General features: G+C 35.4%; 1 protein-coding gene across 4 annotated transcripts in view; it reads left to right on the plus strand.

Annotated features, from left to right (window-relative positions):
• snz (sorting nexin snazarus) overlaps window positions 1-21,983 on the plus strand; it is a 107,845-nt gene that overhangs the window by 36,374 nt on the left and 49,488 nt on the right. For all 4 annotated transcript variants that reach the window (XM_081751904.1, XM_081751905.1, XM_081751906.1 and 1 more), the window contains 3 exons: window positions 15,738-15,872; window positions 16,460-16,635; window positions 20,908-21,094. In XM_081751904.1, the coding sequence (XP_081608030.1) occupies window positions 15,738-15,872; window positions 16,460-16,635; window positions 20,908-21,094 (498 nt within the window). The remainder of the gene's footprint in view (window positions 1-15,737; window positions 15,873-16,459; window positions 16,636-20,907; window positions 21,095-21,983) is intronic.

The following is a 21,983-nucleotide window of genomic DNA, read 5'->3' on the forward strand; positions in this document are numbered from 1 at the left end:
AGGAGTAGGTAAACCAAATTCTAGTTATTCAAAAACCAAACAAGGAAAACTTGGCTTTTGCCACCCCTGCATACAATTAATCCATTCTAACCACAGAAACGTTGCACTGTCTGTTTTGTATGATAAATAATATAAAATGAAATGAAACCTATCCTTCCAGAAAACAAAAGATAGGTAAATAAGAAACATTTAGACTTTTCTTCGTTGTATAGTTTTGAGTGGCAGAGAGGTGAAAGCTACTGCTTGGAAGAAGAATCCATCCGTTTCAAGGCATGGGCGCCGATCCTGGGGGACCAAGGGGACCCGGGACCCCCCCAAAGCACATGTGGGCCCCCTTATTGTATTTAAGAATATATAATATTTGGAATAATTTGAATGCAATTTGTTTTAAAATCCTCATATATGCCTTCTCCATCTAAATGAGGCCCCCCATTTTACAGAGAAATCGGCGCCCTTGTATACAGGCGCGGATCCGAGGGAAGGCTATAGGAGCTATAGTCCCCCCTTAACGATCAGGTATACACTGGTTAAAATGGGCTTCAATTCTGCTTTACATTGGATAAAGCTGCAAGCTATGGTTTAGCCCCTCCCTTGTTCATATCCTGGAACCGCCACTGTATCTATCTATCTATCTATCTATCTATCTATCTATCTATATATATATATATATATATATATATATATATATATATATATATATATATATATATATATATATATATACAGGGGCCGGATTTAGGGACTGCAAAAAAGGTGCACTTCCCCCCTTTGTTGTAAATATACACTATCTAAAATGAGGAGCGAGCAGTGAAAATAGCAACACATTCCGAAACTTTTTGCCATCATGTATCTGTTTGGGGCTTAAAAGAAAGCAGAGCTTTGCAAAAGCATGATTTTCTGAAGGTTGAAGGAAAAGAATTCACCAAGCAAAATAATATAACTTTTGTCAAGCAAGTAAGAAATCATAAGGCAAGAGGAGAGAAGGACATTTTTGTCCTGCATTCCACTTGCGTCCCTGTTTAAAATATTTCGGCCAGTAGTTACTGAAAAAGAAGATACAACGTACAAGACAAGTCGAGTCGAGACTGTCGGCGACCGAGCCCAGACATAATATATAAGATCTTTATTCCTTAAGCGATACTTGGAAACCAAATTTGATTTAAATCTGACCAATAGTTACCGAGAAATAAAGTACAACATACAAACAGAGCCGAACCGAGCCTGTCCTTTGCCGAGTCGGCCACCAAGTATAGAGATGTTTATTCTTTGGATAATGGGCTATCTGCACACCAAATTTCGATGATATTTGGCCAGTAGTTACGGAGAAATAAAATAGAACATACAAGGCAAGCCGAGCCGAGCCTATCGCCGACCAAGCTCGGCCATCACATGTAGTGATTTTTATTCCTTAGATGATTGGGTACTTGTACATCTAATTTGGTTTAAATTTAGCTGGTAGTTACCGAGGAATAAAGTACTACATACACACATACTTAATTACATCTGGAGTAAAACTACAAGCTCCCCTATGCTTACTAAGGAAACTAAAAAGAAAAGTTCTAACATTACAAATGGAACATACTTCATGTAAGCAGAATCCACTTTCAACATTACAACACTAATGGGGAGAGTTTGAGGCGGGTGAGCCCCCTGACTACGCCACTGCACTTTTGAGACACTTGAGAGGTATCCGAATGGAGAAGACTGCTTTCATCTACCGCTCTTGCTCTATGTAGACCAATATTTATTGAAACGAGAAATTATAGTTGAATGAACCATTTCCGGTTTTATTAGAGAGTTAATAATAGAGATTAAATATGTTCTTACGAAACTGAAACCCGGATCTTAATACGTATTACGTTTTTCGATCTATGATGATTAATGATCAAACCGGAAATGGTTTCTTTAAACCACTTTCGGTTTGAGAAGACTATTTTAATAACAAACTCACTTCCTAATTCTTGACTCTTTGTATTTTTACCAAATTTGGTGATGATCCATGAAATACTTTATTTATTTATTTATTTTTGTCACACACTAACACACGCGAATAAGGTAAATATATAATGGAGTTTTGATAAACCAAACTCTAGTTATTAAAAAAAAAAAAAAAAAAAAACCTTACAACGAAAACTTGATTTTTGTCATCCCTGCACACAATTAATCCGTTCTAACCACAGAAACATCGCACTCTGTGCGTTTTTTTGATAAATATTATAAAATGAAAAGAAATCTATCCTTCCAGAAAACAAAAGAAATAGGCAAATATATAAGAAACATTTAGACTTTTTTTGGTTTACATTTGTGAGTGGAAGAGATTAAAGCTACTGCTTCGAAGGAGAATCCATCCGTTTCAACCAACAAAAGATGTAGAAAAGCAATTGGAAAGACATTCCATACTGAGGTTTCAAAGATCATTATCTTTGTTCTACGAAGTATTTTGTTGACACGTGAATCATACCAACTTACGCCGAAAAAGCACACTCAGATAGTTGTGTCGTAAAGTTGTGGGAAATCAGTGGTAAGTGGGAGTGGAAAGGGAGACTGCTCAAGGCATAAATGATTATGAAACTGGAGGGGTAGACACGGGTTTCACTTTTCAAATTGTCATAATACATCCCTCCTCAGCATTTGTTCTTCAAAGAATGTCATCCATAGTAATTCATGAGATTTGCAAGTGGTCTTTTGACTCTTTACCTGCAGTAACTCAATACGGAAGAATGCATTACAATTAATCCAAGTAATTAGGTGCAAAATTGTGACAGTCATCTGAATTGTATTACTCTTTGGCAACAAAATTACCAGTTCCTAAATGCAATATTTTCTAAGATATTTATGAATTAAATTTTACATGTTATCTTATAAAGATTCTGAAGCCTCTGATGATGGGAAGACATCCCCTTAAGCTGTAGGTCATGTCTGACAGTGGCGTAGTCAGGGAGGAACACCCGGCTCAAGCCCCTCCCCCCATTAATATTGCGATGTTGAAAGTGGATTCCGCTTACATATAGTATGCTCTATTTGTGATCCTGATGTTAGGACTTTTCTTTTTAGTTCCCGGCGTAAGCTGACCGGAAGTTGTACTTTTACTCCAGATGTGCTGTAATTATGTGTGTGCATATGTAGTACTTTATTCCTCGGTAACTATCAGCTAAATTTAAACCAAACTTGATGCGAAAATACCCAATCATCTAAGGAATAAAGATCACTACATGTGATGGCCGAGCTCGGCCGGCGATAGGCTCGGCTCGGCTTGCCTTGTATGTTCTATTTTATTTCTCCGTAGCTACTGGCTGAATATAATCGAAATATGGTGCGCAGATAGCCCATTGTCCAAAGAATAAAGATCGCTATACTTTACAAGGCAAAGGGCAAAGGACAGGTTCGCAACAACGAAAGAACTACGAATATATTTTGTTTGATAGAAGGTGAAGGGGCTGAAGTATAATCTTGGGTGTGAGAATGTGTTCATTTGGCCCTGTACATTGTCAGTTATTCGCTTCAAACCCCATATTTCGTACCTTTTCATGCCGGCATATGTAATGACTTCTATATATTGATTTGCTATATATTACAGGCACGCCACGAAACCTCAAGTCTGAATCCAGCAACAAGATCATATAGTTTTTTTCTTTTTCCTTTTCTTTCTTTCTTTCTTTCTTTTTCTTTTTTTCTTTCTTTCTTTTTTCAAGATATAATTTATGCAAATGTCTATCGCCAAACTGAAATATTCAGTCATCATTGGCAATCTGGTGATCGAAAATTCCAACCTGGCGACCAATTTGGTACATGGTTTTGTTTTATATTACTTAGGCACCAGACAAGGGTTGGAAAAAATAGTTTTATTTTTTTTTAAAAAAAGAACAAAACATGTGTTTAAAACAAAAAAAAAAATGTTCAAAACGTTTTAAACATGTTTTAAAACACAGACGAAAAAAAAAAAACATGTCAAACATTTTGAACAGTTTAAAACATGATTTTTAACATGTTTCAAAATCATGTAATAACTTATTTCTTAGGACTTTTTGCTCTTTACTAGCAACCGACCTTTTCATTTATTTTATCCTGATTAATAACACTGTGCTGGGTACAGAATATTTCAGTATAGATTACTAATTCTCAACTTATTTCATATTCCAACCCCTTTTTATTACACCCTCTTGCCAGTGATTCTCATAAGTACTTTCTTGGTTGTAATTAGATTTTTAGGTAGATTTTAAAATCTACCTACTGTGGAGATTTCACACAATCTATCAATATGCATGGTGAAACAAAAGTCCTCACCACCCTTGTGCGTTAAGAACGGGTTGAGGGAGAATGATGAAACTTTTAAGTGGTCTGACACATCAGATAGTGCTATCAAGCATCATGGCTGCCATTTTTTATTGGAATTCAAAATTTCAAATACAAATGGAGTCATGTTACGTGTTTTAAGGCTAGAACTTTACCAGAAATACGCTTGTGCGGTTACTTTAGCCTTAAAACAAGTCATTTCGGAGTTACTGCTTCTGAAAATTTCCTAATTATGCTCTTAGGGGCTAAGATCGCGTTTCATGGAGGCGGGTGTGATTTTTAATTGCAAAAATTTGATTACTATTTCGGAACACATACTAATGAAATTATCTTAAAATAATAAATTTTCGAAAAGTAATGATAGTTTGAAGCACACTTCATGTTGTGCTAACTTTAGAATATTTTCTGCAAGCCTATGTAATTGGTTGTTTTTTAAGTCAATAATTCATTGAAGACAAGTAATATATGAGGCGTTCAGAGCACTATGGATCCAAGTCCATTTTCAATAAGGTTCAGGTTTCCTCAGCAAATGAATTCTATTTCCAAACGTAATATTTTCGCAGTCAAGAGTCCGCAATAAGTATAACTAAAACCACGTTAAAGGCCGTGGGATAGTTTCATATGACAGCCGCTAGATAGGGGCGTTAATGGGGCAGGAGGGCATCCGCCCCCACCCCACCCTGAATTTCAGACTTTGGGGGCAGTAAGGCAGTTTTAAAAACCTTTCGATAAGCAAGATCCAACAAAATAAGTTTGAGGTCCTTACACCGAATAAATAAGGAGGAAATACAGATGATCGAAACTGGAAAGTTGTTCCAAATGATGTCGTTTTTTTCTTCCCGTAAAACTAATGTTAAGCGATTCCAAGTTGTACGGAGACTGACAAGGTACATTCGCGAAGTGTCCCCTCGGAATTCGTGTAACATTGATTCAAATGCAAAGTTCTCCGTGGCCCAATGTGTATTGTACTAATTTAAGCGGCCCATACCGGTAATTTCCATATTTATGGGCCTTCATATATCCGGAATTCAATCATACACTACTATAACACTCGGACACAAAGTTGCTTTTAGTTTCTGTAGATTTCACTGGACATGAATATGGGCATATGCAGAACAAATTGAATCAAGAACTCCTTCTCTGACATATGTTACCCACCTTGGCCGCCATCTTGGATTTAACTTTCGGTTTTTCAAATGGCAATAGGTTCAAATGATACATCAAATTAATGTAAACTTTTCTCGGAATTTCATTGGTGTACTGAGTTTTATCGTAGCTTGTATATACCATTAAATGTCAAGCACTTCATATTGAACCAAATAGAAAGTTGTGCAGGGCCCCGTGTGTATATGCAATCTTTTATGTGTTATCGTTGATGAAATATTCTCTGAACTTATATACATGCAGACACACAGATGTCAATACGGAAATGGTAGGTCTTCACCCAAATCTGGCCGTATCTGGATCTACATTAGGCATTTTGACAGTAATACAATACTTCCTTATTATAGTATAACATGGAAGTAATAACAATCACTCATGGAAATGTAATAAGATTATGACACCTATATTGTAAGGAGTTTACCAGTTAGAAATTGTTTTGATTTGTCAACACCAAAAACGTAAGCGTAACTGATATTAACCTGTAATGTCTATTCGCAAAGTGGCTGGAGGGAATGAACATGTAATACCTTCCAAATGGTACAAGCTACGATAAAATACATTACACCAGTGAATGTAAACGTAAATGTCCGATGTAACACTTGCACCTATTTCCATTTGAAAAACCAAAAGTAAAATCTGATATGGCAGATCTAAGATGGCGGCCGGGATGGATAACATGTGTCAGAAGCAGTACTTGATCCAATTTGCTTTTCATATGCCCATATTCATGTCCAGTGAGTAACATCTAAAGAAACTAAAATGAATTTTGTGTCCGAGCGTTATGGTAGTGTATGATAGAATTCCGGATATATGAAGGCCCATAAATATGCCAATTACCGGCATGGGCAGCTAAATTTAGTACAATACACATTAGACAGCAGAGAACTTTGTATTTAAATCAATTTTACACGAATCTCGAGGGGACACTTCACGAATGTACCTGGTGAAAACCAACATGTAGGCTACTATATCAACGAATGCCTGCGATATATTAATTTCAGAACCGCAATTTAGAACCGCAAGAACCCTATGTTTGTTTTCTGAATACAACATGAAAAAATTGTTTCCATGATAATTCTTTTATTTACTTTTTAATATCAGTTCTACAAGGGGTACAACCTTCGACTATGACAGTTTCTCGCAAGTTAACTTATAAGCATTTAAACAATACAATGAACATTAAAAATCAAAGGGAGAAAAAGAGACAAAATAAACTGTAGATTACCATATTGCCACGAGAAGTCAAAACATTCACATGAGAAGAAAATAGTCTTCTGAATGGGTAGCACTTTTTGACAATTTTCTTTCTCTGGCAGATTTTTTTTTTTTTTTTTTTTTTACAAAAATAAGATAAAATAGAAATATGTTTAAAGGTGCAAAGGTGCACGTGCACCCCCTTCCTTGTAAATATACACTACCTAAAGTGAAAAGCTAGGAGTGAAAATAGCAACACTTTCCGAAATTTTCCTCTGTCATGTTTCGATTTGGGCTTAAATCAAAGGGAAGTTTTGCAAAATCGATAGTTTAAGTCAATTTTCTAAAAGTTCAACAAAAGGATTCACCGAGAACAGATACTTAGGATATCCAGGTCATTTCCTCATTCACACCACAGGTGCCTAAAGGCATTTAAAAAAATCCAATTCAATTCAAATGTAGGCCTACTGGTAGTTATTGGTGCAACCCTCAGAAGATCCTTTCTACCAAATCTTGTGTGTTGGCCCCCCTTGATGAGTTTCTCGCTACGCCACTGATGTCTGATATGTATTTGATTTATAAACTAAATTGCTTGCAAGCAAATGAAATGTCCTTCCTGCTTCCCTGGGGGCCAGTATATGTGTAACTTTGGTGAATGTAGCTCCAGGTTCGATCCTTGTTGGGAAGTGAGCTCGAGCTTCAACCACATTGGTCAGTGCAAGACTGTTGTAAAATAAACATATATGGTGACTACCGGCAGTGAACTCCTTCATGCCTAAACGCTTAGCGTACGCGCCTTTCGCCTGGAAGACCCGGGTTCGATTCCCGGCGTGAGCACATGTGGTTTCGATTCCATGTTAATCAGTAGGTCCCGTCTCATAAAGCCTCTCTGCCGAAAAGGACGTTAAACTCCAAATCAACTCAACTATCGGCAGTGTCATCACAAGAAGTAAAAATCTTATCAATAAGCTTACATTAAAAACTTCACTCTTTGATCATTTCTCTTTTTCCTCTTTTTAAATACAGAGCAATCAAAGTAATGCTATTCTCAAAGGACATGTACCTGAGGGCTTAAGGCAGCGTTTCCTAACCTTTTTCAACTTGCGGCACACTACAGGTGTAACTTGAATTCTCGCGGCACCCATATATATATATATATATATATATATATATATATATATATATATATATATATATATATATATATATATATATATATATAATTACCGTGGTATTTTAATGTGATTACTAATTTCCTTCTTACAGAGAAGAAAGCTCGATCACTGATTTTCCCCCGTGCTAAATCATTATACTTATTTTTCATTCTAATTTTAAAATAGAAAACAATAGCAATGAAATATAGGACTCGGGTTTTTAAAAATCCACTTTCTCTTTCGAAAACTGTATCTAACCTCTAACTAAAAGGGAAGATCACTAAATAACGAACAAATAAACAAATCTCCTATACTTTTAAAACACAAATGTAGGTAATTTGTATGCATGTTTGCTTTGTTGAATTTATTGAATGATACGTTAAAATTTCAAGTTACGAAATAGTCTGCAACAATAAAGAAGTAATAATGGTCGTGACAATGATAAATACGTTTTTCAACATTAAAAATGTACAGAAAAGTAACACAGTATGAAATTTAAAATTGTAGATTTATAGTAGAGGTTCATAGTAATGTGAAATATAAATATACATTTTCCCCTGTCTTGCAATTTGGTTCGTATAGAATTAATAATTTGTTTCGATTTTCTCGCGGCACACCGGTTGGGAAACGCTGGCCTAAGGTGTTTACTGAATCTTAAGTATGAGGAAAAAGAAAACAGACTGAAAAACGTGGAATTTATTTACTAGTATAATGGAGATTCTTTTAAAGCCAACCTTAGACTCCCTGTCGCCAAGGATGTTTAAACGTTACTCAAGCGTAACTCCAAGACCATCAGAATTGAAGAAGATGAAATACAGGTACAAAAGGTAACCGATAAAGAAAAGAGAAACATAGAAATGGTACTCATCATAACAAAAATATGTCTACTTACACAAAAATGTTCTGCAGAATTTCAATACGTTTCATATCGCTAAAATCAAGGAACAAAACCCTTTGGGTTCGAGAGAGAACTGGTATTCAGTGGAACCAGTTTTATCTTAACAATCTCAAGCAGGTACGACATACGTGGGTATTTCGAGTAACGCTAATCCCTTGGTGACCGTAGCTACAATACCAAAATGCAGAATGTTCCATTGAGTAACGTTACTCAGCGTAACATAATTCAGAGCGTACCATTTTAAAAGTTACACTGACCAATAACGTTATTAAGTAGGTGCAGAAATGGGTTACAAAATAGTAACCGTAACATATAACAAATTGTAAATATTGCACATTTCGTTAAGTTATCCACCCTTGCACTAGACAAGGCGTTACGTTTCTTTGGTAATACAAGACTAACCATCACTGTTGACACATTACAGATAACTGGATAAATGAGTATGTCAGTTTGTCAAGATGTATCGAGGCAACGAAATGACAGAATGGCACAAAGGGGCCATTATGTTTGGGCCAATGTAAACGCAAAACGGCATCGGAAGCGTATAACAGTATTGGGTTCAAGTCCGTTGTTCGGGTGCCACCTATAACAGTACATGATTCGAATTCCTGTGAGGGAATAGCCATCTATAACATTGCGTGGTTCGAGTCCCTGTGAGGGAACAGCCATCTATAACAGTATTAGGGTTCGATCCTTGTACATCTCTGTTCGGGAAGACATCTTATGACGGTATTGGGTTCGTGTCCTGTGGATCTCTATGAGGGCTTAGGCGTTTATGGCAGTCCGGGATTCGATCCTCTATGTTCCCTTTCTGGGAAGACACTTTATGACACATCTATGAGTGTCCTGGGTTCGACCCTTTATATCCTGAACGTCTCCTTTGAGCTTTAATAGCGATTCGGAGCTTCTACCAAAGCCGACCATATAACCACTGAACAGTACGGTTCAGAGTTCGGGTCAGAACATTCTGGGAAATTGACATAAAGGTTGATTCCAATTGTATCTCTGATGCCAATACAATTTAATAATGCGAAAATTATTACGTTGTATAGGCATTAAACTATTGATGCTGGAAAGAAAAATTAGATTAAATTCTTTTAAAATATAAAACATAAATTTAAATCATGGTGATTATTTTGGTGAAAGGATATATACTACTTTTACATTTTCACTTTAATTAACAACACTGAAACTACACAAACACAAATCACATTATACACTGGCACTTTGATTCAAATAATTAAATATGATAATGCAATTTTACACTCGGCCTAATTATTTTCATTACGATCGCGGAAGACGCGGGAGTCGCGAGCTACCGGTTGAATATCACTACATTATACTTTTTTTATTGATTCACACTTTCACTTGTTGCTCACTTTGATGCGGAAGAAAGACGATTTCTGGCAATTCCAGGGAGATGTACTTAAAGCTGGAAAGTAGAATTTCCTTGCTATCCATTTTATCTTCTTTCGGGTGGTCCTGAAATTCACACAATGGAGACACTCCGATGCGTTCGTATTGTACAAATTATATTTATTATTTAAGTGTTGCACATTGTTTCGAAAATACTTTACAATTATTTTAATTTATGTATATTCACATGAATGACTTATGTATTTGATTATTGTTGCATGTTGGCACATTAGTGCTAGTTGGTCTATTTACATGTTGTTGTCAGATTCGTTCCGCCAGTCAAACTAACTTAATTTTTCTCCCCGGCTCTCCGTGCTTCTACCCAGCGGAGAGGCTCGCAATGCAACCTGTTGATATCACAGCTAAAAATAACTATGACAGGCTATAGACAGGAATTTTCCGACAAAAAATTCGTTCTCTGCGTTAGATTCTAACACATTTGGAGAAGCGAGAGACTTCCATCGCAGATGCGACGCACACACACATATATGCATATTCGTCTGTTTGCTGAGAGAAAAATTCTTAGAAGTGCTTTTATACGAAGTGTACTTAAAAAGTTAAAATTTTTCTTAAATAACATTCGATGAATTGAACTATATGGTTACAAGTGGAGTCGTAAAAGAATCCTAATTCAGAGGAACCACATGCTCTTGAAATATTGTTTTCCAAGAATTGCTGCAGTCCGTGAATAGAGGTCTATCTCAGATTTCGAGAAGCTTATTGCGAAGGGAATTTCATGCATTAGACATTTGGAATCGAGTATCATGGAAAAAGCTGTTTTTCACTGCTGGAGACGTACAGACACTGGACTGGACTGTAACAGAGTAGAGACTTATAGTATAGTCTGATGAGTCGAGTTTTTAGAGTACTGCAATGGTGCAATGCAGTGGTGGGGACATAATTTTTCTTTTTCTTTTTTTTTCTTTTTTCTTTTTTTTTTTTTAACTTAACGATAGTGAAAGTAACAATGAAGTTCGTAGTACACTGTACAAGAATTTGGATTCAGATAATTAGAATCGTGTCAGTAAGTTACTTTCTCATCGTTCCAAAATATGAAGAGAAATTTTCTATGCATTTCACTCTGTAGCAGGAAATGGAAAAATTTATAGATTTCAAACTTGCGTAATGTTTTAGTATGATACTGAATAGCTTGTATAAGTTTTTTTTTCGTTGAGTTGCATTTCATTGAATCGGCGGCAGCTACAAAAAAGTGCACAGCAGAGTTTTTCGTTTTGGAAATTATTTTAAAATTTTATTACATTAATTACACTGCTTCGTTCATTAGTTCTCAGTTATTATAACTTAATCATAAAGAGTGGTCGATTGTGAGTACAATAAACTATTTATTCGAATGTGATAATAAATAATCAAGGCACCACGCATTTTGTGGAACATTAAAATTGGCCCAAAGCAGGTAGTGTTTCTAGGTTTTAGGCAAATTTCGTTCTTGCACTAAAGAGTTAGTCTATTGAAACAAACGGTCGTTGATGTTGATTAAGTAATCACCGAAGAGTCCTGCTTTGTATTTATTAACAGGCACCTAAAGGTACGTTGAGCGCTCTGTATATATTAAAAATAAAACAGGTACATCACTCACCTCTGCTGCGAAAGCTCCCTGGTTCGATTCCGGACCATGTAAGTTTTGGTGGATAACATCGGTCCAAGTGTTTTCGTGAAATTCTCTTTTCACACCCATTGTCATTCCACTAATTCTTTCATAATTATTCACTCATTAGGCATCCGTCTGCTTAAGGTTACAGAGCATAAACATGGGACGTAAACCTAAAATTTCATTTCATCTCATAACAGAAATACATCTCATTTCAGTCATTGTGTAACAGAATGATTTTTGGTGTCGATCACGAAACAACTGAACAAAATTATGAAGTTGTGGGTATCAAATATCCAAAAGTTGTGTCAAGATTTGTAGCTTTCTTTCTTGTGTTTTGTTATCAGTTTTTTGTCTTTTCTTCCTTCGTTTGATGTTTCTAAGTATATAACTAACTAACACTATGGCAAAGGAAACCCAGAGGTTTAATGCCACTTTCACCAAAGTTCTCATTGACTTCTGTCCTTGGCCAACTGGATTCAGTTTCTGCTTTGTATTTTTATTTATAGGAAATGCATCTTAATATTGTTCTCCCATCTGCCCCAAAGTCTTCCTAATCGTCTTTCATGTATTACATTTCCAGTTAAAATTTTGAAAGCGTTCCCGGTTTCTTCCATTTTGGCTACATGGCCAGGCCATTTGAGCCTCCTAGACTTAATGACCGTTACAATGTCAGATAAACCGTGTTAATTATGCAGTTCCTCGTTATGAAGTTTCCATTGTTTCCCATTCTCGTCCAGGATTTTATTCTTAGATGCTTTCAATCTCCGTTCTTTCGAAGTTAAGAGACCATGATTCACGACCATATAGCACAACAGGTGTAATTATCGTTTTATACTTTAACCATCAAATTTTTCGACAAAATTAGGGAAGACTAAAGAGTTTGGAGTGAATATTAGCATTAATTTCCTGCTTTCAGTCTACATTTAATTTCTTCGTGGATATGGTTTTGATCTGTTAATATTGATCCTAGATATTTGAAAGTATCCATTTTGTCAAAAATGTTACATATTCTATACTTTTTCCCCGAATATTTGCTGATCACTCCAAACAATCATTTTTCCATTACTTAGCACACTCACTTGATCCTACTATTCACAAATAAAATGCAGAATACCATTAGTTCATGCTATGAGTTGAAACGCGTAGGTCTTCTCAGATAAATTGCAAATTAATAAATAAAGTGAACAGTTTGCTCTCTCTCTCTCTCTCTCTCTCTTTTTTTTTTTTTTTTTTTACCTTTTAAATATAGGTATGTACTCATTTATGTAAATACATACTACTAAACAGTTATGTGAATGCATGCATATAGCTTATTTATGCCTATTCATACTACAATGTTTAATAAAATTATAGATTAATTTGACAATATTATAAATTACAATATTAAAGTTCCGTGTATATATATATATATATATATATATATATATATATATATATATATATATATATATTGATATACAGGGTGGCCGATTTAATCTTTCCACGGAAATATCTCGAAAACGATTAAACATAAATGAACCAAACAAAAACTCAAACAGGAAATGCCATGGAGCACACTAAATGGTGTTGTCGTGGTGCCTCCCAGGGCTGCCCTTCATGGAGGTCCAAGGCTCAACTTTAAAATTTTAAATGGAAACATGGGGCGAGTGATACATCGTTCGATAGATCATTAAAAACTAAAAAGCGTTGTGACAAAAGATTTTTCATATCGGTCATCGTATTCAAGAGGTCGCCAAGACATTGTGGCTGAATCAAATAAAACGTTCAGTACCACTAATATGAAAACGGTTGGAGATAAATGAGTAGTCAAGAAGTGAAGCAGGAAAATTGCATGGAGCACGTTTAATAATGTTCTCACCGTAGTCCCCAGGGCCGCCTTTCATGGAGGCCCAGGGCCCAACTTAGAAATTTTTAAACGGAAATATGTGTCAAGTGATATGTTGTTCGATAGATCTTCAAACACTAAACAGCGTTGTGGCAAAATATTTTTCATGTGGGTCACCGTTTTCAAAATAGCCGCCAGGACATGGCGCCTGTATCAGATAAAACGTCCAGTACCACTAATATGAAAACAGTTGAAGATAAATGAACAGAATAAAACTCGTATAGGAAATCACAGATTGTATTTATCATTCCACGGCTCGAGAATAATGCAACGGAGAAAAAGTTTATTAAAATATAATTGACATAATGCAAAAGAGGAAATGTAATTCTTAGAAAATTATCTTTCCGATCTCCCTGCTTAAGTGGGTGAAGCGGGAATGAATGGTAAAATCTCAAATGAGAACCCCACTTTTACTTGCAATAGGAAGTTTTTTCTGAAACACTTTGTGTACAAGTGACTGGTACTGTAATGAATAAAAATAAGATGAAATTCAAGTTTAACACCCATTTGTATTGTCATTGGATGGAAAAAAAGAAGCAACTGAAATGAGAAGCAAAGGTTTTAATAATACATTTTTGAAACTTGCAAACATTTTGCCCTCCTCTTCGCCCCTGATAATTTAACGCCATGCGTGCAAGATGTCTGGGAGGCATCTGCATCACTATGAACCGTTTCGTTACTGGGATCACAACTGGGATTACAGCTGAAAGTTATTCGGAATGTAACTGTAAACAGCATCTCAGTGAACCTCGTATTCTATCACATGCAAGAAGATATAGAAGGGAAAGAATCGAACCAATATCGTGTAGACGACTCTTGAACAAAACCAACGTTTATACACATTGTTCTAAAATTACATTGTTCGACAAATTTGTTTCGCGTTTCATTTTCTTCATTTTTGCATCAAATCATTGTCTACAATCAAAATGGAAGGTACCATTTAACAAGAATTTCACATGCTTCATCCCATTACTGAGACATCTATTTCTTACAAAAACATATTTGAGATAACTTTGTTTCGTAGATAAAATTTGCAAAAACTAAGGTTCTCATTTGCGATTTCACCATTCCTTCTCGCTTCACCCACTTAAACAGGGAGATCGGAAAGTTAATTTTCTAGGAATTAGATTTTCTCCTTTGCAATATGGCACTTTCACTCTTATCATCTTTTCCTCTGTTGCAACATTCTCAAGCCGTGGAATGATAAATACCCTCTGTGATTTCCTATTTCAATTGTTGTTCTGTTCATTTATCTTTGACCGTTTTCATATTAGTGGTACTGGATTTTTTTTTATTTGATACAGGTACCATGTCTTGGTGTCATCTTGAAAACGGTGATTCATATGAATAATCTTTTGCAACAGCGATCTTTAATTTTTTAAAGATATGTCGAACGAGGTATCACTCACTCCATGTTGTCATTTAAAATTTTGAAGTTGGGCCCTGGGCTCCCATGAAGAGTGGCCATGGGAGCCACCGTGACAACACCAATCGATGTGCCCCATGTCATTTTCTATTTGAATTTTTGTTCGGTTCATTTATGTTCAACCATTTTCATATTAGTGGTACTGGGTATTTTATCTGATACAGGCAAAATGTCTTGGCGGCCATTTTGAATACAGTGACCGATACAAAAAATATTTTGCCACAACGCTTTTTAGTTTTTAGAGATTTATTGAACGATGTATCACTCGCCCCTTGTTTCCATTTAAAATTTTAAAGTTGGGCTCCGAGCCCTGATGAAGGGCGGCCCTGGGTGGCACCGCGACACCATCATTCGTTTTGCCCCATGGTATTTCCTATTTGAGTTTTTGTTTGGTTCATTTATGTTGAACCGTGTTAGAGATATTTCCGTATTTCCGTGGAAAGATTAAAATGGGCTATCCTGTATATCTACATTGTATATATATAAAATCAATGAATCAAATATGTATATTATTTATACATATGTGATTCATTGTTATATTTATGAAGTTAGTAATACAAAATCTATGTTATAGAAAATAAAGAAGGGTAACTTTTTAATTGATTTTGCACGTAACATAAGATAACAATGACGATGTGTATTTTTTACAATAGTAAAATAGCTCACTACGTTTTTTTCCTTTTCTTTTAACTTAGAGAAGATATCTGGGTTGCAGTTCAGAATCTTCAAGAACGTCTTTCTAGAATAGACCAAGCAAAACTAGTTGCTTGCGACATGATAACTAAAGTGACAAATCATTTCGAACGGATAAGACTGGCTCAAGTCGCAGTGTAAGTATGTTAAATTGTCATCAGTAACAATATTCAATAGATAATCTTTGTGATCTATATTTTATTGCATTATTATTATTATTATCACTATTATATCTAGATTCAAACCAGTTTTAACTTAATAATCTGACTGCTGTCTCTTGCAAGTGCAGATTATTAGAAGAAATTTTCTTTTTCATGTATGACAGATGTTCAAAATTACTGATTATTGTAGGTTTGTTAAAACATGTTTCTTGTTTATCTCTTTCAATTGAGTCATAATGCTTTTAGGGACAATAGCTGTAGCTGAAATAATGATTGGTCGTGCTGTAACTTTCTATAATGATACTCCACATATATGAGAGTTACTTTGTGGTTCATTTTATTGTTTATTATAGTATTGGTTCTGTTTGTAGGTACCGATACATCTTTTCTGATTTCTCCATCCTAGTGTAGATTTTATTCATCGTTTTTCAAAATACTGGATTGGCTGATATTTATAGTATGATTTGGTATGTTTATTATTATTATTATTATTATTATTATTATTATTATTATTATTATTATTATTATTATTATTATTATTATTATTATTATTATTATTACAGTGAAGGACGAGATCAGTTGCCGGTCTTTACTCTGTCACCGCATTTGATGTCTAATGGGAAAGAGGAAGATTATTTAAGAAGAGTTTCTGAATTGATTATTGTGGTGTTATTTCCACGTGGATATTCAGCGAGTGCTCCGGTGAGACATTTGTTGAGGGAAGTTCTTGCGTGTGCAAGTAAGTTATGATATAAGTGTATTTCGACTTATGAGGCTAAATTTTGTTAGTGTATGGTCAGTAGTCATAAAATGGATTTAATAGATACGTAAGTTGGATACACATTATAAATACCATTACATATTTCTAAATTGTTTTGTTGCATGGTATGAGAATTCATTATACAGTATATATAAGAACTATAAAATATTGAATTTTGTGCAATGCCAGTATATATATATATATATATATATATATATATATATATATATATATATATATATGATGTATTTCCGTGACCTGGAAAGCAATTTGAAAATAGAAACAAGTTTCCAGAATTGCATTGTTTCTGAGATAGGGGCCACCGAAAATTTGTCACAGCGCAGCGGGACAAAAATGACCATACCTTGAGAAACAAGTGTCGGATTAAGGTCCGGTCAGAAGCAATATGCATAATTCGTACCTGAGTTTCATTATTGTAGAAATGGATTTGAAACAGACGCGGTGCAAGGAAGCCCCAAAAGAAAAGTAGGATATTTCGTATATCTGAAACAAAAATCGTCATGAGAAATCGTCAATTGTATACAATAAAGTTATTTTGACTAGAAAGATGTCCAATAACTAAATCAAATGAGGAGAAAATATGGATGTGTGAAAACATGAGCCACGGTCTAATATGGGAACTAAGACCTTGGGAAACATTGATAAGGGTAGTTTCCAATCACGAAAGAACGAATCTGCGTTACAGGCCACTGACCCGAAATCTTCTGTGTCCGAGAAATGTTTTCATGTCCTATCTACTACAGTAGTGTAGTTCATAGGGGACAGCTGCCTACCATATCAGTCACCACTTAGAGGTGTTTCATTTCATGCAATTGCGAAGACTTGTTGGCAGTCATCTGGTTAGTGCTGATAGACTAGTGTAGTGCAGTTACTCCGCATGTCATTTGTGTGACTAAGTATTTTAGCAGTGTAATGGAGTTTGGGTTGACTAGCTTGCAGTATATATATAATATATACTAAATATGGTGTTTACCTATGAAATGGCCAATGAAAATATTCATAAAATAGCTAGGTTGTATCGTGAAAGATTTCAACAGAGGAGCCATTTGAAGCATTCTTCGTTTCCGTGTCTGTTCCAGCGTTTACGGGAAGCGGAGAATTACCAGGACTTCCACCTCCGAAGAAGCAGTGCTTGAGCGGGGGAAAGAATAGCCTTCGACAAGCACGAGGGCCATAGCACTTGAAATTGGTGTGGCACACAGTATTGTGTGGAAGGTACCACATGAACAGCAGTTGCAGCCCTGACATCCATAAAGAGTACAAAATCTGAATCAAGCTGACTTCGACTCTCGTGTCGTATTTTATGAATGGCTTCTGCAGCGCTGTGTGGCCGATTTTCAGTTTCATGCCTCTATATTATTCTCGGATAAAGCATGCCTTACTAGGAACGGTGTATTTAATAGTTGGAATAGTAACATGTGGGCTGATGAAAACCTTTACGCGACAATTGCCAAGAGCCATCAACGGACATTTGCAGTAAACGTAGACAGGCATCGTTGACGACCACTTAATAGGCCCGTATCATCTTCTTCCCCTTTTAACTGCATTAGAATATGTGTTGTTTCTGCAGCATAGGCTTCCAGAATTATTAGCAGATATCCCACTTTGTGCTCGACAGCATACGTGCTTTTAACATGACGGGGCCCCAGTGCACTTTGCTACCCTTTCTCGTTCGGGAGGAGGGGGGAGAATCGTGGCCAGCTCGCTCAATGGATCACTCCACACATGATTTCTTCTTGTAGAGTTACCTCAAAAGGTTTGTCTATGAAACTCCGTAGAGAGCGAAGAGGACCTCCTTAAACGAATCCTCGCTGCCAGTGACATAATTATAACGACACCAGGAATATTTGCGCGAGTAGACAAAGCTGTCTACGACGCTGTTACGCTTGCATTGACACCGGGGGACGTTATTTTGAAACTGTTTTACATTGTAGAGTTTATTCACGTGTCGGGTACGTAACTACGTTCTGTCTGTCTACCGAAAGCATTTTCGCTTTCTTTATTTATGATACTCACAGGATTACTGAAGTAGCTTCCTTTGTCAACCAGTTTTCATTCCCTTCTCACGTACACCTTTCTGCACGTACCTGCCACTGCTTTCGTAACGATTCATACCGTGTAATTATTCTACTGTCTCATGTCTATTCCTAACCTCAGATTGCTTCTTTCATGATTGCCCACTATCCCTATCAATGTTTCTGATGGTCACAGTTCCTATCTAATCCGTAGCTTATGTTTTCGCAAACCCATGATTCATTGATTCAGGTATTGAACTTCTTTCTGCTCAAAACAACTTTATTGCGTACAGTTGACAATTTCTCATCGCATTTTTTGTTTCAGGTATACGACATATCCTACTTTTCTTTTGGGGCTACCCTTGCGCCGCCTTCTAATCCATTTCTAAAACAATGAAATCTCATGGACAGATAATGCGTATTGCCTCTCATCGGACCTTAATCCCACATTTCGATCTCGAGTTAGGGCTAGATCTATCTCGTGGCTATGTGAATAGTGTAGGCGCCTTTGGCATGAACCAAAAACCTCAGTTTGATTCTCGGCGGGAGCTCATGTGCATTATGTCTCATATAGTCCAGTCGAAAGATGGCCATTTTTGTCCCGTTGCAGCAAATTTTAGGTGGTCTCTATCCGAAACTTCCGGACACTTTTCCTATTCTCAAATTGCTTCTTTTGTCATCCTCTGTCATCATTCTAAGTTTGTCACCAAGTCACGGAAACACTCTGTATATATAGAACAATGTAGGTTAGATGATAACATCAAATAACCATAGTAACGAAATCAACTTAACAATCCTAATATTGCTGGAAAAAGTCAGAAGAACTGATAGCTGAAGAATCGAATCTCCGCCAATGTACTAAAAGATTAAAAGTCACATATTTGTTACTATAGAAATATATTATGACGTAGATGGCTGTCATAGAAAATATATATAATTCCCATGAGCTCATTAAGTAATAATAGGTAAAATGATGTATTAAGTACCAGTAGCCACAGAACAACGGGGTTCGAGTCCCTTTTACTCCAGCGACAGGTTTACTTGTGTTATTCCATTATTATTTTATTTGTTTTATGTCTATTATGTAGAGCTATGAAGGAAATAGATCCAAAGATAAGCATGATAATTACTACACTAAATGAAAGGCCTGAAAAAATACACTCATCTATGCTCTTTATCTTGGTGTTGGTTCAATAATTATTTCAGTTAAATTAAATTAATAATTATTTAGTTAAGTAGTTTAGTTAAATTTGACTACTTCCAATGTGCATCTTTGTATACCAGTATTAAATAATTTGATTATAATACATAACTTTCAAAATTAAAGCATCAATAGAATATTGTGTTCGTAATCTTGCATGACGGAATTACCTTCTATGCTGTATATTTCCAACTTCTTATGTTGTGAACTCAAATCCTTAATGTTAAAATTACTTTGAATAGTTGATATAAAGTTATATTGGGTGTGATACAATATGATAACAGTACTTTTATTTTCTTCCTGATATTTTTTTAAATAATGCATAACGAAATTATAATTTATTTAAATCAATTACAATTTGTCCGGACTACTTGTAGTTTATAGAGAATTATAGTATTATTTGTATGCACTGTAATCCAATCCAATTCAAATGAAAGCTCGATAGATAATAGGTATTATACTTATTACATTATTTTATGTGGACATTATTTTGAACTTTTGAACTGAAGATTAAGATTTCTTAAGTTGTTCCTTTAGTTATTTATTTACCTTCAAGAGAGAAATGTTTCCTTTGAAAAGGAAAGCTCACTACTGCACCATAGTTTTCATTTGCTGAAGGTTTAAACAGTCTATTAAGAATATAAATGTGAATAGAAACGATTCTTTCATTTTCCTATATAAACAATGGAGCAGTAGAAAAGTAATACTTAGAATTTCAAGGATAAATGGAACTTTTCTCTAGTTTCTTGTGATGCCAGTTTCGTCTGAGTATACCATTTGATCCCTCATAGGAAACAGTGAGCTCGCATCCCACGTTAAGCTGTAGGACCACATCTAATATAATTTCGGTATTGAAATGGGAGGTTAATTAATCAAGTTATCTCAATATTCGATAGCTGAAAAGTGATTTGTGAATCGAATATTTTACTTGTCTGCTTTGATTTTTTTTTTCAGTTGTTGGATACATAACACGTATCTTTGTTTTATACTTACTGTTTCTCGTTTTCTGTGTAGTAATGCATCCTGCTATTACGATGCTTTGTGATCCAGACTACATAAATCAGAAGCTTCTTGCATATATTCACCAACAACAGCAGGCAATGGCTGTCCATAAGAAAACATACGCTTACGCAGCAAGTTTCGAAGACTTCATTCATATGATTAAAGAATGTAACGACGTTGAGCTTTTGAAGCACATAAGGTAAGTACACAAAGTTGGCGACAATACTTATTAACTTACTCACACTGTGACTTCATAATGTTGCTCTTGTTGACTTTTTTCTTTAAATATTGCAATATATATTTTTTTTCTATTGGACTTATCTTTTAGGTAGGTTGTAATTTTTCTAACACCAATTATTTGGAAGTTCTAGATTGTATTCATTTATTTAAATCTATACATATCTTGAAGCCATGTAAAACATTATATATTATTTATATGTTCAAGAAATTTCAATGAATTAGCTATTATTGAATACTAACTTTGGAAAGCTGAAGATAAAATCACTATCGTGCTTGTACTTGTCGAATTTTCCCATGAATTTTGAGAACGATAGACGATAAAGAGGTGAAGGATTCAATAGGATGACAGAAGAAGGTCTTCTTACGCACTGTCAATAGATACTTGTTTGTCTGTTAAAGCTCTAACATGTAAGCAATGTTGTTCTCAAATCATCTCAGTAATGCTTTTAGAATTAAAGTAGTAGAAATTCAGCACTGATTTCAAAATCAATAATTTATTGTATTCATTTTTTCTACAAGTATCAATAGAGTTTACCAAAATTATGATTTAATAATATATTCTGTTTAGCGTAAAAGACACAAACACCAATTAGTTGCGTGTCGTTAGTAAAATTATATACCCATCCTATATTGTAGTTCTGTTAATAAATCTCAAAAGAGTGAACCTTCCTCCTTTTATTTATTTTCGTAGACAAAGCGTAGTCCGGCAAAATTAGTATTCGCACTGACGTTTCCAAGGATATTGAGGGTAAACCACACTTAGGTATATAAGGTTGGAATTAACTTTTCTGGTAAGCATTCTATCATATTGCAGGAAAACCACTGAAACATTAGGTAACTGAAACATC

Source organism: Thermobia domestica, chromosome 3 (assembly GCF_964235325.1).
Source record: "Thermobia domestica chromosome 3, izTheDome1.hap1.1, whole genome shotgun sequence".
NCBI lineage: Eukaryota > Metazoa > Arthropoda > Insecta > Zygentoma > Lepismatidae > Thermobia > Thermobia domestica.